Below are 15,285 nucleotides of genomic sequence, written 5' to 3'. Positions count from 1 at the left end.
TTGGCCTCTCTTGGGAATGTGGAACAAGCACAGTTTTTATACAAAAGATGTGTTTAATGTCCCTTTAAAAGTAATGCTATTTGGATGGATAATCAAGTGCATTATTGTAGGCGAGTGTGACTGTTAGTGCAGGTACATATAGAAGCTGTAGGCAAACATGAATGATGGAATTTCTAGTCTGTATACCTGCAGATGTGTATATGTTAAAGATCTAGAAATTGTGATTTGCACCTATGCTCAGTAATAGATGCGTATACGTGCTTTACTATGTAACATTGCTGAATCAGGTGTGTATGTTTTAGGTCTACTTAATGTCAAAGTAAACCTATACTATACCAGGTATGATTATGTGTATTATGTGTGTACAGTAATATATATTTGCATGTATGTGTTTGATAATAAACATGTGTGGACATAAAAGGTTGCTCAGTGAGAACTGTATAGACTTAAAGGGACATAGTGCTTTTTTGTTTCTGAAAGAGGATAATTCAAAATGCATTCCATTTTTTTTTATTTCCTGAAAATGTGATGTTCTAATGCTAAAAAAGATAAATAAAAATAAATAAATAGTAACGCAACCTAGTTATCATTTGCACACAAACATACATTTCCTGTATCAATTTCAATGTAAACCGATATTTTTTCATCTTTCTTCATACAAAACTAGTTTGAAAATACCTAATCACTGCTCTTTCAAATTAATGATAGAAAATGTGTACCTCCAATGCCCCTTTAAAGGGACATGAAACCCACATTTTTTCTTTTATGATTTAGAAAGAGAATGCAATTTTAAACATCTTTCTAATTTACTTCTATTATCTAATTTGTTTTATTCTCTTGACATTCTTTGCTGAAAATCATATCTAGATATGCTCAGTAGCTGCTGATTGGTTGCTGCACATAGAAGCCTCATGTGATTGGCTTACCCATGTGCATTGCTTTTTCTTCAAATAAGGATATCTAAAAAATGAGGCAAAATAAATAATAGAAGTAAATTGTAATGTTGTTTAAATTTCTATTCTCTATCTGAATCATGAAAGAAAGATTTTGGGTTTAGTGGCCCTTTAAGGCTTCTCACCTGTGCAACATCTTCCAGCTTGTTCCATTTGACAGAAAGCAGCAGTTTGGGCAGTGAACAGGGGAAGTTCTCCCGGCAGTCATAGCGTAAAGTCCAGATCAGATCCTTTTCATTCTCACACAGCTGGCACAATGGGTCCCTCTCCATGATCTCTTTAAGCTCAATATTAAACTTCTTTCCCCCTCGACCCTGGAACAGAAAAGACAAGTGAAAACAAAGGCACAAATGTTAGCAGGATATAATTTTATCAAAAAGATAAATTAGCAGACTTATTGTAAATTATTGCCGCACACTAAACTCCACCAGGACCGAAACCCGGAAGTAAGGAGGAGGAGCACAGAATGGAGAACACCAGGGCAGTAGCGTGTATGTTGCTATGGTAACGAACAACACAAACGCAATAATAAAACAGTACTCAGACCTCACACGATCGTAAATTAAGTGGAGCTCCAAAAACGGAGTGTGTAAATACATATGCCTAGCACGTTACATTGAGACATAAAGGGGAAAATTACCTTATATGTTGGACCACACAGAAACACTAATAGTAGCGGCAGGTTGCCATGGGTACTACCGGGAGGCATCATATGAATAAGTGTACAAGGAAATAGCACCAACAAGATGGCATAGGGGCTAAAAGGTGTTAGTGCTAGATCTTAGGTGCCATCAGTATAAAAAAATGTGCCATCAGTGTAATGAGGTAATTGGGCATGTCCCGAGCACGCTATAGCAGAGAATGGCTAGTCTCTCTTGAGAAAAGCAACCAACTCCGGGTAATCATAGAGGACCAATGCAAAAAATTAATATAACATCAATGGTCCAATTCAGACCCCAAAATGACACAAGGAAGGAACAACAATTTCTTGATTAATATTCTTATTTAAAACAACCTTAGGAAGAAATCCAGGTTTGGTACGCAAAACCACCTTATCAGAATGAAATATAAGATAAGGCGAATCACATTGCAATGCTGAAAGCTCAGACACTCTTCGAGCAGAAGAAATAGCAACCAAAAACAGAACTTTCTAAGATAACAACTTAATATCTATGGAATGCATGGGTTCAAATGGAACCCCTTGAAAAACTCGAAGAACTAAATTCAAACTCCAGGGAGGAGTAATTGGTCTAAATAAAGGCTTAATTCTGGTAAGAGCCTGACAAAAAGACTGAACATCTGGCACATCTGCCAAACGTTTGTGAAGCAAAATTGACAAAGCAGAAATCTGTCCCTTTAAGGAACTAGCTGATAACCCTTTCTCCAAACCTTCTTGGAGAAAAGACAGAATCCTGGGAATCCTGACTTTACTCCATGAGTAACCCTTGGATTCACACCAATAAAGATATGTACGCCATATCTTATGATAGATCTTTCTAGTGACAGGCTTACGAGCCTGTATCAAAGTATCGATGACCTAATCAGAGAATCCCCGCTTAGATAAAATCAAGCATTCAATCTCCAAGCAGTCAGCTGCAGAGAATTTAGATTTGGATGTTGGAAAGGTCCTTGAATGAGAAGGTCCTGTCTCAAAGGAAGTTTCCACAGTGGCAGAGAGGACATGTCCACTAGATCCGCAAACCAAGTCTTGCATGGCCACGCAGGCGCTATCAGTATTACTGAAGCTCTCTTCTGTTTGATCCGAGCAATCACGCGTGGAAGGAGAGGGAACGGTGGAAACACATAAGCTAGGCTGAACGACCAAGGCACTGCCAGGGCATCTATCAGTTCGGCCTGAGGATCCCTCTACCTGGATCCGTAACGTGGAAGCTTGGCATTCTGACGAGATGCCATAAGATCTAATTCCGGTCTGCCCCATTGTCGAATCAATGAGGCAAACACCTCCGGATGGAGTTCCAACTCCCCCGGATGAAAAGTCTGACGACTTAGAAAATCCGTATCCCAGTTCTCTACTCCTGGTATGTAGATTGCCGATAGATAGCAAGAGTGGGCCTCCGTCCATCGGATTATCTTTGATACTTCTTTCATCGCTAAAGAACTCCTTGTTCCTCCCTGATGATTGATATACGCCACAGTCGTGATATTGCCCGACTGTAATCTTATGAATTTGGCCGAAGCCAACTGAGGCCACGCCTGAAGAGCATTGAATATTGCTCTCAGTTCCAGAATATTGATTGGAAGTAGAGACTCCACATGAGTCCAAACACCCTGAGCCTTCAGGGAATTCCAGGCTGCACCCCAGCCCAGAAGGCTGGCGTCCGTTGTCACTATCACCCATGAGGGTCTGAGGAAACACGTCCCCTGGGACAGATGATCCGGCGACAACCACCAAAGAAGAGAGTCTCTGGTCTCTTGATCCAGATTTATCTGAGGAGATAAATTTGCATAGTCCCCATTCCACTGTCCGAGCATGCAGAGCTGCAGTGGTCTGAGATGAAAGCAAGCAAACTGAATGATGTCCATTGCCGCTACCATTAATCCAATGACCTCCATACACTGAGCCACTGATGGCCGAGGAATGGACTGAAGTGCTCGGCAAGTATTTAGAATCTTTGATTTTCTGACCTCAGTCAGAAATATTTTCATGTCTACCGAGTCTATCAGAGTTCCCAAGAAGGGAACCCTTGTCCGTGGAACTAGTGAACTCTTTTCTATGTTCACCTTCCAACCGTGAGTTCTCAGGAAAGACAACACTGTGTCCGTGTGAGATTTTGTCAGATGATAAGTTGACGCCTGAATCAAAATATCGTCCAGATAAGGCGCCACTGCTATGCCCCGCGGTCTGAGAACCGCTAGAAGGGACCCTAGAACCTTTGTGAAGATTCTGGGTGCTGTGGCCAACCCGAAGGGAAGAGCCATGAACTGATAATGTTTGGATTGTTTACCTTTATTCCAAGCCTGGTTGGGTCTCCAGACGGACTTGGATTGAGCAAAATTCCCTTCCTGCTTTGTGGAGTAAGAGGAAGCAGAGGGTACTCCTTTAAAATTTTGAAAGGAACGAAAATTATTTTGTTTACCCCTCATCTTAACAGACCTGTCCTGAGGTAGGGCGTGGCCTTTACCTCCAGTAATGTCAGAAATGATTTCCTTCAATTCAGGCCCAAATAGGGTCTTACCCTTGAAAGGAATAGCTAAAAACTTTTGATTTTGATGACACATCAGCAGACCACGATTTGAGCCATAACGCTCTAAAATGACAAAGCCTGAATTTTTCATCACTAATTTAGCAATTTGAAAAGCGGCATCTGTGATAAAAGAATTAGCTATCTTGAGAGCCTTAATTCTATCCAAAATGTCCTCTAATGTGGTCTCAACCTTCAGAGACTCTTCTAGAGCATCAAACCAAAAAGCTGCTGCAGTAGTTACTGGAACAATGCAGGCTGTAGGTTGTAAAAGAAAACCATGATGAATAAATAATTTCTTTAGAAGACCCTCTAACTAACTTCTTATCCATAGGGTCTTTGAAAGCACAAATGTCCTTGATAGGTATAGCTGTACGCTTATCCAGGGTAGATATAGTTCTCTCCACATTAGGGACCGACTGGAGGAGGAGAGAACGGTATACCTGGTCTATCCCATTCCTTTTTTACAATTTCCAAAACTCTTTTAGGAAACGGAAAAACGTCAGTGTAAGTAGGCACCTCTAGATATTTGTCCAACTTACACAACTTCTCTGGTGGTATTATAATAGGGTCACATTCATCCAGAGTCGCTAAAACCTCCCTGAGTAACAGGCGGAGGTGTTCAAGCTTAAATTTAAAGGACATGATGTCCAAATCTGTCTGAGGCAACATATTTCCTGATTCTGAAAGTTCTCCCTCAGACAGCAATTCCCTGACCCCCAACTCAGAGCACTGTGAGGGTACATCAGAAATAGCCAATAAAGCATCAGAGGATACAGTATTCACATTAATACCTGACCTACTGCGCTTATCCTGTAACACTGGTAATTTAGATAATACCTCTGTAAGGGTAGTTGACATAACTGCAGCCATCTCCTGCAGAGTAAAAGAATTAGATGCACTAGAGGTACTTGGCGTCGCTTGTGTTGGCGTTGAAGGTTGTGACACTTGGGGAAAATTGGATGGCATATCCTGATTCTCTTCAGACTGAGAATCATCCTTAGGCACACTTTCTTTACCTAAACTATGCTTTTTACATAAGGCCCTTTCAGTACAAGAGGTACACAACGTAAGAGGGGGTTCAACAATGGCTTCTAAACACATAGAGCAATTAGTATCCTCAATGTCAGAAATGTTGAACAGACTAGCAATAACCACAATAGTCGTTAAACACTTTATTTATTGATTTTAAATTTTTTTGAAAAACGTGTACTGCGCCTTTAAGAGATAAAAAAGCGCACAAATTTTGCCAAACTGCCTAAAAACGTTAATTAACGCTTTAAAATTAAACTACACATAATCAATAGTGCCAAAAATTATTGCACCCCAAGAGCAAGGGGAGAAATTAACCTCTTAAAGATATTTATAGACAAAAATATGTTTGATTTGAAAAAATAACCGCTGCCCCCAGGGTACTGCAAAATGACTCGACAACGATCCGGATAACAGAACACCAGTTTAGGCCCAACCGGAGCTTATGCCTGCTGCCTTCTCAGCCAGAGTAAAGTGCGCGTCTGACCGCGCTAAAATAGGCCACGCCCATCATGGACGACGATCGCATAAGACTGTACAACCGCATGGGAAGCGGTTTAGTAATAAAGCCATGTGGATTTTGTTTACCCCTAAGCACAACACAAAAAAGTCAGCACAGGGAAAAAATGTCAGCCAGTTCTGATATACCAAGTCTCCTCAGAAATATACTGCTTGTAGCATGACACCGTTCTCAACACTGAAGATTTCTCTTTCACTACCTTCAGAAGCTCTGTGGGAACCACAGATCTTAGTTACATCTGCTAAGGTCATCAACCTCAGGGCAGAAATCTTCTTCCATATCTCCCTGAGGAAAATAGTACTCACCGGTACCATTTAAAATAAAAAACTTCTTGATTAAAGAAACTAATACCTCACTTTACCTCTTCCTAGTACTAACACAGACAAAGAGAATGATTGGGGGTGGAGGGAAGGGAGGAGCTATATATACAGATCTGCTGTGGTACTCTTTGCCACTTCCTGTTAGCAGGAGGTTAATATCCCACAAGTAAGGATGAAATCCGTGGACTCGTCGTATCTTGTAGAAGAAAAGGCTTTCGTCTTGCCACTCTACCCCATAGCCCAGACATATGAAGAATACGTGAGATTGTTGTCACATGTATCACACAGCCAGTACTTGCCAGATATTCCTGCAGCTCCTTTAAAGGGCCACTGTAAGTAAATATTTTCTATGCCTGTTACTAACTAACTACCCCAAATACGCTTTTTATCAATAGCATTTCATTAACATATCGTTACCGTATATCAGAAATCTTGTCTGCAAATTTAATTGTTTTCCAAACCCACTCCGTGGGTATCCTTTGCTCTGTACCAATCCGTTTACAATACCTAGGTTTCAAAATGGCGCTTTAAACACAAAGTTATTGGTTTAAGTATTTTGAACACTCAGTGCTGAAAATAGTGGGCAGGATAACGTGACATCATCGGCGAATAAAAAATATAACTTTTAGAACGTTATGAAACTTCGTTTTGGAGAAAATATAGGTCAGTAGGTTTTAATTAATGTTTATTAACTTTAATATGTTAGTTGTTTGGCTTAAAAATTATAACAGAAAGTAATCCTTTAATGTTGCTGTAGGCCTCTTGGCAACCTCCCAGACCAGTTTTCTTCTCGTCTTTTCATCAATTTTGGAGGGACATCCAGTTCTTGGTAATGTCACTGTTGTGCCATATTTTCTCCACTTGATGATGACTGTCTTCACTGTGTTCCATGGTATATCTAATGCCTTGGAAATTATTTTGTACCCTTCTCCTGACTGATACCTTTTAACAATGAGATCCCTCTGATGCTTTGGAAGCTCTCTGTGGACCATGGCTTTTGCTGTGGGATGCGACTAAGAAAATTGCAGGAAAGACCTACTAGAACAGCTGAACTTTATTTGGGGTTAATCAGAGGCACTTTAAATGATGGCAGGTGTATGCTGACTCCTATTTAACATGATTTTAAATGTGATTGCTTAATTCTGAACACAGCTACATCTCCAGTTATGCAACTGCATTATTTTTTTTTTGTTTTCTTCCCTCCACCTAAAAGATTTCAGTTTGTTTTTCAATTGAGTTGTACAGTTTATGGGTCACATTAAAGGTGGAAAAAGTTCTGAAATCATTTATCTTTGTCTCATTTTTTTTACATTACAGAAACCTGACATTTTAACAGGGGTGTGTAGACTTTTTCTATTCACTGTATATATGTATATATATATATATACACACACACACACACACAATAGCCCTTCACAGTCAAATACCTTGTCATATACCATATTCGTTTTAACCATTATAAAACATTTTTATTAATATTTATGGGGGGGGGGGGGGGATCAGAATTTGTATATACGTATGTAATAGCTTAATATGTTTGTGATGCATTTTTTTTAATATATATTTTTTTTAACCCTTACACATTACGCTAGGTCTTCTGGCGTGCTAATACTTTGAGCACAATTTGTTTGCACTTGAGCGCAACCGTTTACTTTCAACTTGTGATATGCACTTTAGTTAGCGCGTTTATCATGTCCAGTGCTAACATTAGCGCGCCACTTGTACTCTAGCCCTTAGCATTTTAGGAGATGCAACATTTTTCATATTTTAAAGTTTACAGTGGAGAAGTGAGTGAGCTCTAGTGAATAGAATAAACACAGGAATTAATGAGATTGGGAAAGGTGTTTCAGTCATAGGGCCTGATCAGCTAAAGCTCTCTGCTGTGGCGAGATGAACTAAGAGTTCTCATTAGTACTGTGAGTTCCTTAAAAATGTTTAGAAAGGAAAATTTTACCTTTGAAGGCTGTTTATCTATCTATGCAGTGTTGTGGATGTGAAGGAGTGTCATATATTACAATATACTGCTCAACAGGTTGTTGTTTTTTTATCATCAGGCCCTCAGTAAAGCCAGGGAGTGCATGCATGTTTACAAGAATGCCACTGGAGGGCAGCACCACACTGTCACATTATACTGCACAAGAAAAAATGTAAGTAGCTTTGTAGTGGTGATGACTGAAGTGTGCATGATTCTGCATATTCCATATGTTCCTGTCTAATTCTTTCTACAGTTCATGACATGAAGATTTCTCGCTCCTCTGCTTTGCACTGATTCTACTTATCTACTGTACAAGAGTTATTTTCTAATAGCTCACTGTGCTTGTTAATGATCACCTTTTTCTATGTTCTGTTCTGTTTTCAGGACTCGCAACACTCTATGTTCATATTACTTTGTAACTCTACGTGCTTTGTTCTTATTTTTCGAGAGGTCTTGCTCTCTGCTCATTTTCTATTGTATAGAATAAGATTGCTGTCAAAATGGCACGTGTCTGATTCTTTATATTGTACAGACATTGTGACATATGACTACAAATCTAATTGTACAAATAATTTGGCTTTTTTTTGGAAATACAATTTGTATTTTTACAATTGAAATCTTTAATTACAAATACAAATCTTTTACAATTTAATTTTTTCGAAATACAGTACAAATTTTTCTTCTGTAAGTACAATTTTTTTGGGGGAAATACACTCCAGTATCTCAAAACACTGTCAAAAATAGATGCTAGTTCCCATTTTCCTAAAGGATTTATAATGTCACAGCACTCAGTTTCACAGTTTGCCTCCTGGGAACTAGATGCTGTTTTGTTTCAATTAAATGTGGAAAAATGTCTGACAACCCAAGCACATCAGCCTCTATGGCAAACTTTTTAATATATATCATGTAACATACAATATGGCTTAACATTGTTTAATTTTTATTTGCATCATACAACACTATACAGGGGAATATTGTGTTTGATGATTTAATTACAGATTTCGTATCAGTGAAACTTTAGCATGTGGTCTTCTTTCAGAATGTTTTATGTTGTAATTTACCATACAGCATGCTTTAACATGCATAAAGTGCTTATTCTGTCTTGTTTCATACAATAATGTACTAAGGAATATTGATTTTTATTATTTAAATCAGAGTTTTTATATTAGAAGCTTTTCAGGCCTTTGCCTTTAGCTGGGGGTCTTTCATGCAGAGCTTATATATTTAAAGTGACATAATTATCGTTTAATTCTTTATAAATAAATAAAAAAATTATACTAAAAATTCATGATTTATTTTGATTGCTGTTGCTGCAAAAAAAATTGCTTCTGGTGCATGGAACATTAATTCTTTCCTTAAAAGGGTCATTAATCACTAAATAAATGCTAGATAAAATGATGCATTCAAAGAAAAGATTAGTCTAAGAATATATAACGTAGATGTATTTTTAAAATCTTCATTAGCTGTTTAAATATTAACAAAATAAGTGTAAAGTTTTAGAGTCTATAATCAATGAGAGCTGCCATGTTGTAACTTAGGTTACCTTCTCTGCTGTGGCCAATTAGGGACAATTGTAAATAGGTCACTAGAGTGTGCAGCCAATGGCTGTATGGAAGATAAGTGTTCTGGACTTCTATTTCTAACGAACTGAAAGGCTTACAATTTCAGAATGGGATTACAGGAAACTGGAACAAAATAAATAATGAAAGTATATTGCAGAGTTTTTTTTATATATACAATTTATCATTTTATATTACCATCTCAGTGTTTACTGTTCCTTTAAATGGACATAGTACACAAAACAGAATCTTCAAAAAATATTGATTGTGATGTTTTTTTTTTTTTTTTTTAAACTTTTATTTATGACCAATAATGGGTACAATAATACAAAGTATGTCATTAGTCCACCTCGCAGGGTGCGTTACAAGATAGAAATTTCAGTACATTAGATTATATCGACATGATACATAACTTGGTATTTTCAATAGATCTACAAATGTTTTATTAGATATGTACTTGTACCACAACATTGGAGTTTTATTAATATTAACTCTAACTTAAAGTACAGACACACACACGCCAAACAAACAACCAAACCCAATCAAACAAACAAAAGATAAGCATTCCCCTCCGCTGAGATGCTGCGAAACTCAGCATGAGTAGTAGACTGTACAGTGCTCCAATCTTTGATAGTAACATTATTTCTAGAGGCATGGGATAGTACTAAGCAGTGTTCATATGCACCTGAGCTACTTACAATAATGATGAGTTTTATATTGTCATTGATAATAGGCTGCTCCAGTTTCTAAGACATATATAGTTGTGATGTTTAGTAGGAAGTATTGTCAGGCATTGGTAAACAAATAATAAGTTTATATACTTAAGAGATCAGCGTATGCGGCAGGCTTCGATATCTTAGTACACCCAAGTTAGTATGCAGATGAGTATGAAGCAGAATAAGTGACGTAAAAATAAAAGAGAAAATAAAACTGCCTAAAGAGCACATCCTCACTAAGTGGGTGATGGGGGGGCGAGAGTATAAATGTATACAAAAGAAAATTAGATAAACAACTTATCGTAACATTAACACACAGACACATAACATCACCAACCAAACAAGCATACCAAGCAGGCAGGCACAGACTAACCAGTCCTATTGACAATAATATTGTGAGGTTTAGCATGAGTGGCTATCTGATCCAGCAATGCCCATATCTGTGTGTACAAAAGCTTTCCTAAGGGTGAAGGCTAGCAGGGTGGGGTGCTGGGTAGCTTTCCTATGCAACTGAGCCATATAATATAATGATGGGTTCTATATTAGTATAATACTAGAGCTAATATGGAAGCGTACACAGTAACTGACATGTTCAAAATTAATAGATTTCTTGATCAGGATGAAAGAAACATTGGGACTCAAATTGATATTCACTTTTCAGGAGCAGGGCTTTTTACAAATTTATATCTGTATATAAGGAGCAGAGGTATCCGGAGTGTGGAAATATAAATACATGATACATAGCTACAACACCCACAGGTTTGTGGGAGAGATGTCAGAAAGCAAAGCCTGGTGTTAGTAATGAGAGGTAGCTCCAGTTCTAATGCACTGATATTTGCAGTGTTTTCTAAGAAGCATTCTCAGGCTTTGCTGAAAAGATAGTATGTTTATATTTTCAAAAACAAGCTGCTTATGTGACAAGCTTTAACGCCTTAGGTTACCTAAAATTCCACCCAGATAGATGCCAAGTGTAAAATGTCAGGTTATAAATCTCTCACTGCTGTACCTGCAGTATCCCCCAGGAGGTTAAAAGAACAATAACAATAGGGCTATTAAAATTAAATATAACATTAACACACACACACCTAACATAGCCAGGCTTAAAGACAGGTCATAGGAGCTGTTGGTCAACAATTTAACATATTTTGTGAAGTGGAGCGACTATATGTAAACATTAAAAATTGCTGAGTATATTACGATGGCATAGAGGCTAGATAAAGCTTCTAAGGTTGTTTTGGCACACAGTCAGCTAGGACAGATGGCTGTAGACAGAAGAGCAAATTACCCAACTCCAGCCCGCGCTGGAGCCTGACATCTCTGTCCCAGAGGAGAGCAGCTTTTGTGAAGAGGAAAGAGGGGCTGCTTCACATCGACAGTCGAGGCCAGCAGCTCATTTAACCCCTTAACGACTGAGGACGTGCAGGGTACGTCCTCAGAAAAAAGGCAGTTAATGCCTGAGAACGTACCCTGCACGTCCGCAGTGTGGAAAGCAGCTGGAAGCGATCCTGCTCGCTTCCAGATGCTTTCCGGTTATTGCAGTGATGCCTCGATATGGAGGCATCCTGCAATAACCTTTTTAAGTCATCCCTCTGTGGCCCTCTCTGCACCGGAGATCGGTGTCTCCCTGCGTTGGTGGGTGGGAGCCGGACCGGGAGGCGGGTGGCGGCCATCGATGGCCCTGTTGATGTGAAGGGGGGCGGGATCGTGGGCGGGGGTGGCTGGGGGCGCGCACGGGCGCGCGCGCGTGCACGGGAGGGAGCGGGTGGGAACCGCTACACTACAGAAAATGTGGAAATAAAAAATATAAAAAAAAATGTCAAAATAATAAAAAAAAACGATCAGCAAGGTGGTGGGGGTTTGTCTGTGTGTGTGTGGGGGGGGGGGGGAAGCTACACTACAGAAAAAAAAAACCAAACAAAAAAAAAAGCACTTTTTATTGTAAACTGGGTACTGGCAGACAGCTGCCAGTACCCAAGATGGCCCCCAATAAGGCAGAGGGGAGGGTTAGAGAGCGGTTTTGGGGGGGATCAGGGAGGTTGGGGGCTAAGGGGGGGATCCTACACAGTAGCATATGTAAATATGCTAAAAAAAATGTTTTTTTTAAAACCCTTTTATTTTAGTACTGGCAGACTTTCTGCCAGTACTTAAGATGGCGGGGACAATTGTGGGGTGGGGGAGGGAAGGGAGCTGTTTGGGAGGGATCAGGGGGTGGGATGTGTCAGATGGGAGGCTGATCTCTACACTAAAGCTAAAATTAACCCTGCAAGCTCACTACAAACTCCCTAATTAACCCTTTCACTGCTAGCCATAATACACGTGTGAGGGGCAACAGGATTTAGTGGCCTTCTAATTACCAGAAAGCAACGCCAAAGTCATATATGTCTGCTATTTCTGAACAAAGGGGATCCCAGACAAGCATTTACAACCATTTGTGCCATAATTGCACAAGCTGTTTGTAAATGATTTCAGTGAGAAACCTAAAATTGTGAAAAATTTTACGTTTTTTTTAATTTGATCGCATTTGACGGTGAAATGGTGGCATGAAATATACCAAAATGTGCCTAGATCAATACTTGGGGTTGTCTACTACACTACACTAAAGCTAAAATTAACCCTACAAGCTCCCTAATTAACCCCTTAACTGCTGGGCATGATACACTTGTGGTGCGCAGTGGCATTTAGCGGCCTTCTAATTACCAAAAAGCAACGCCAAAGCCATATATGTGTGCTATTTCTGAACAAAGGGGATCCCAGAGAAGAATTTACAACCATTTATGCCATAATTGCACAAGTTGTTTGTAAATAATTTCAGTGAGAAATCGAAAGTTTGTGAAAAAATTTGTGAAAAAGTGAACGATTTTTTGTATTTGATCGCATTTGGCGGTGAAATGGTGGTATGAAATATACCAAAATTGGCCTAGATCAATACTTTGGGATGTCTACTAAAAAAAAACATAATTTATGTAAGAACTTACCTGATAAATTCATTTCTTTCATATTAGCAAGAGTCCATGAGCTAGTGACGTATGGGATATACATTCCTACCAGGAGGGGCAAAGTTTCCCAAACCTCAAAATGCCTATAAATACACCCCTCACCACACCCACAATTCAGTTTAATGAATAGCCAAGAAGTGGGGTGATAAAAAAGTGCGAAAGCATATAAAATAAGGAATTGGAATAATTGTGCTTTATACAAAAATCATAACCACCACAAAAAAAGGGTGGGCCTCATGGACTCTTGCTAATATGAAAGAAATGAATTTATCAGGTAAGTTCTTACATAAATTATGTTTTCTTTCATGTAATTAGCAAGAGTCCATGAGCTAGTGACGTATGGGATAATGATTACCCAAGATGTGGATCTTTCCACGCAAGAGTCACTAGAGAGGGAGGGATAAAATAAAGACAGCCAATTCCTGCTGAAAATAATCCACACCCAAAATAAAGTTTAATGAAAAACATAAGCAGAAGATTCAAACTGAAACCGCTGCCTGAAGTACTTTTCTACCAAAAACTGCTTCAGAAGAAGAAAACACATCAAAATGGTAGAATTTAGTAAAAGTATGCAAAGAGGACCAAGTTGCTGCTTTGCAAATCTGATCAATCGAAGCTTCATTCCTAAACGCCCAGGAAGTAGAAACTGACCTAGTTGAATGAGCTGTAATCCTTTGAGGCGGAGTTTTACCCGACTCAACATAGGCAAGATGAATTAAAGATTTCAACCAAGATGCCAAAGAAATGGCAGAAGCTTTCTGACCTTTTCTAGAACCGGAAAAGATAACAAATAAACTAGAAGTCTTTCGGAAAGACTTAGTAGCTTCAACATAATATTTCAAAGCTCTAACAACATCCAAAGAATGTAACGATTTCTCCTTAGAATTCTTAGGATTAGGACATAATGAAGGAACCACAATTTCTCTACTAATGTTGTTGGAATTCACAACTTTAGGTAAAAATTCAAAAGAAGTTCGCAACACTGCCTTATCCTGATGAAAAATGAGAAAAGGAGACTCACAAGAAAGAGCAGATAATTCAGAAACTCTTCTGGCAGAAGAGATTGCCAAAAGGAACAAAACTTTCCAAGAAAGTAATTTAATGTCCAATGAATGCATAGGTTCAAACGGAGGAGCTTGAAGAGCCCCTAGAACCAAATTCAAACTCCAAGGAGGAGAAATTGACTTAATGACAGGTTTTATACGAACCAAAGCTTGTACAAAAGAATGAAAATCAGGAAGATTAGCAATCTTTCTGTGAAAAAGAACAGAAAGAGCAGAGATTTGTCCTTTCAAGGAACTTGCGGACAAACCTTTATCTAAACCATCCTGAAGAAACTGTAAAATTCTTGGAATTCTAAAAGAATGCCAAGAAAAATGATGAGAAAGACACCAAGAAATATAAGTTTTCCAGACTCTATAATATATCTCTCTAGATACAGATTTACGAGCCTGCAACATAGTATTAATCACAGAGTCAGAGAAACCTCTTTGACCAAGAATCAAGCGTTCAATCTCCATACCTTTAAATTTAAGGATTTCAGATCCTGATGGAAAAAAGGACCTTGTGACAGAAGGTCTGGTCTTAACGGAAGAGTCCACGGTTGGCAAGAGGCCACCAGGACAAGATCCGCATACCAAAACCTGTGAGGCCATGCCGGAGCTACCAGCAGAACAGACGAGCATTCCTTCAGAATCTTGGAGATTACTCTTGGAAGAAGAACTAGAGGCGGAAAGATATAAGCAGGATGATACTTCCAAGGAAGTGATAATGCATCCACTGCCTCCGCCTGAGGATCCCGGGATCTGGACAGATACCTGGGAAGTTTCTTGTTTAGATGAGACGCCATCAGATCTATTTCTGGAAGTTCCCACATTTGAACAATCTGAAGAAATACCTCTGGGTGAAGAGACCATTCGCCCGGATGCAACGTTTGGCGACTGAGATAATCCGCTTCCCAATTGTCTATACCTGGGATATGAACCGCAGAGATTAGACAGGAGCTGGATTC

At 39.0% G+C, this 15,285-nt stretch overlaps 1 protein-coding gene across 2 annotated transcripts in view; it reads right to left on the bottom strand.

The window, feature by feature from the left end:
* PIK3CB (phosphatidylinositol-4,5-bisphosphate 3-kinase catalytic subunit beta) overlaps nt 1–15,285 on the bottom strand; it is an 869,120-nt gene that overhangs the window by 194,212 nt on the left and 659,623 nt on the right. For both annotated transcript variants that reach the window (XM_053709855.1, XM_053709854.1), the window contains one exon: nt 1,079–1,267. In XM_053709855.1, the coding sequence (XP_053565830.1) occupies nt 1,079–1,267 (189 nt within the window). The remainder of the gene's footprint in view (nt 1–1,078; nt 1,268–15,285) is intronic.

Source organism: Bombina bombina, chromosome 4, assembly GCF_027579735.1.
Source record: "Bombina bombina isolate aBomBom1 chromosome 4, aBomBom1.pri, whole genome shotgun sequence".
NCBI classification, from domain to species: Eukaryota; Metazoa; Chordata; class Amphibia; order Anura; family Bombinatoridae; genus Bombina; species Bombina bombina.
Note: the sequence above shows the minus strand (reverse complement) of the source record. Positions and strands in the feature narration are given on the sequence as shown.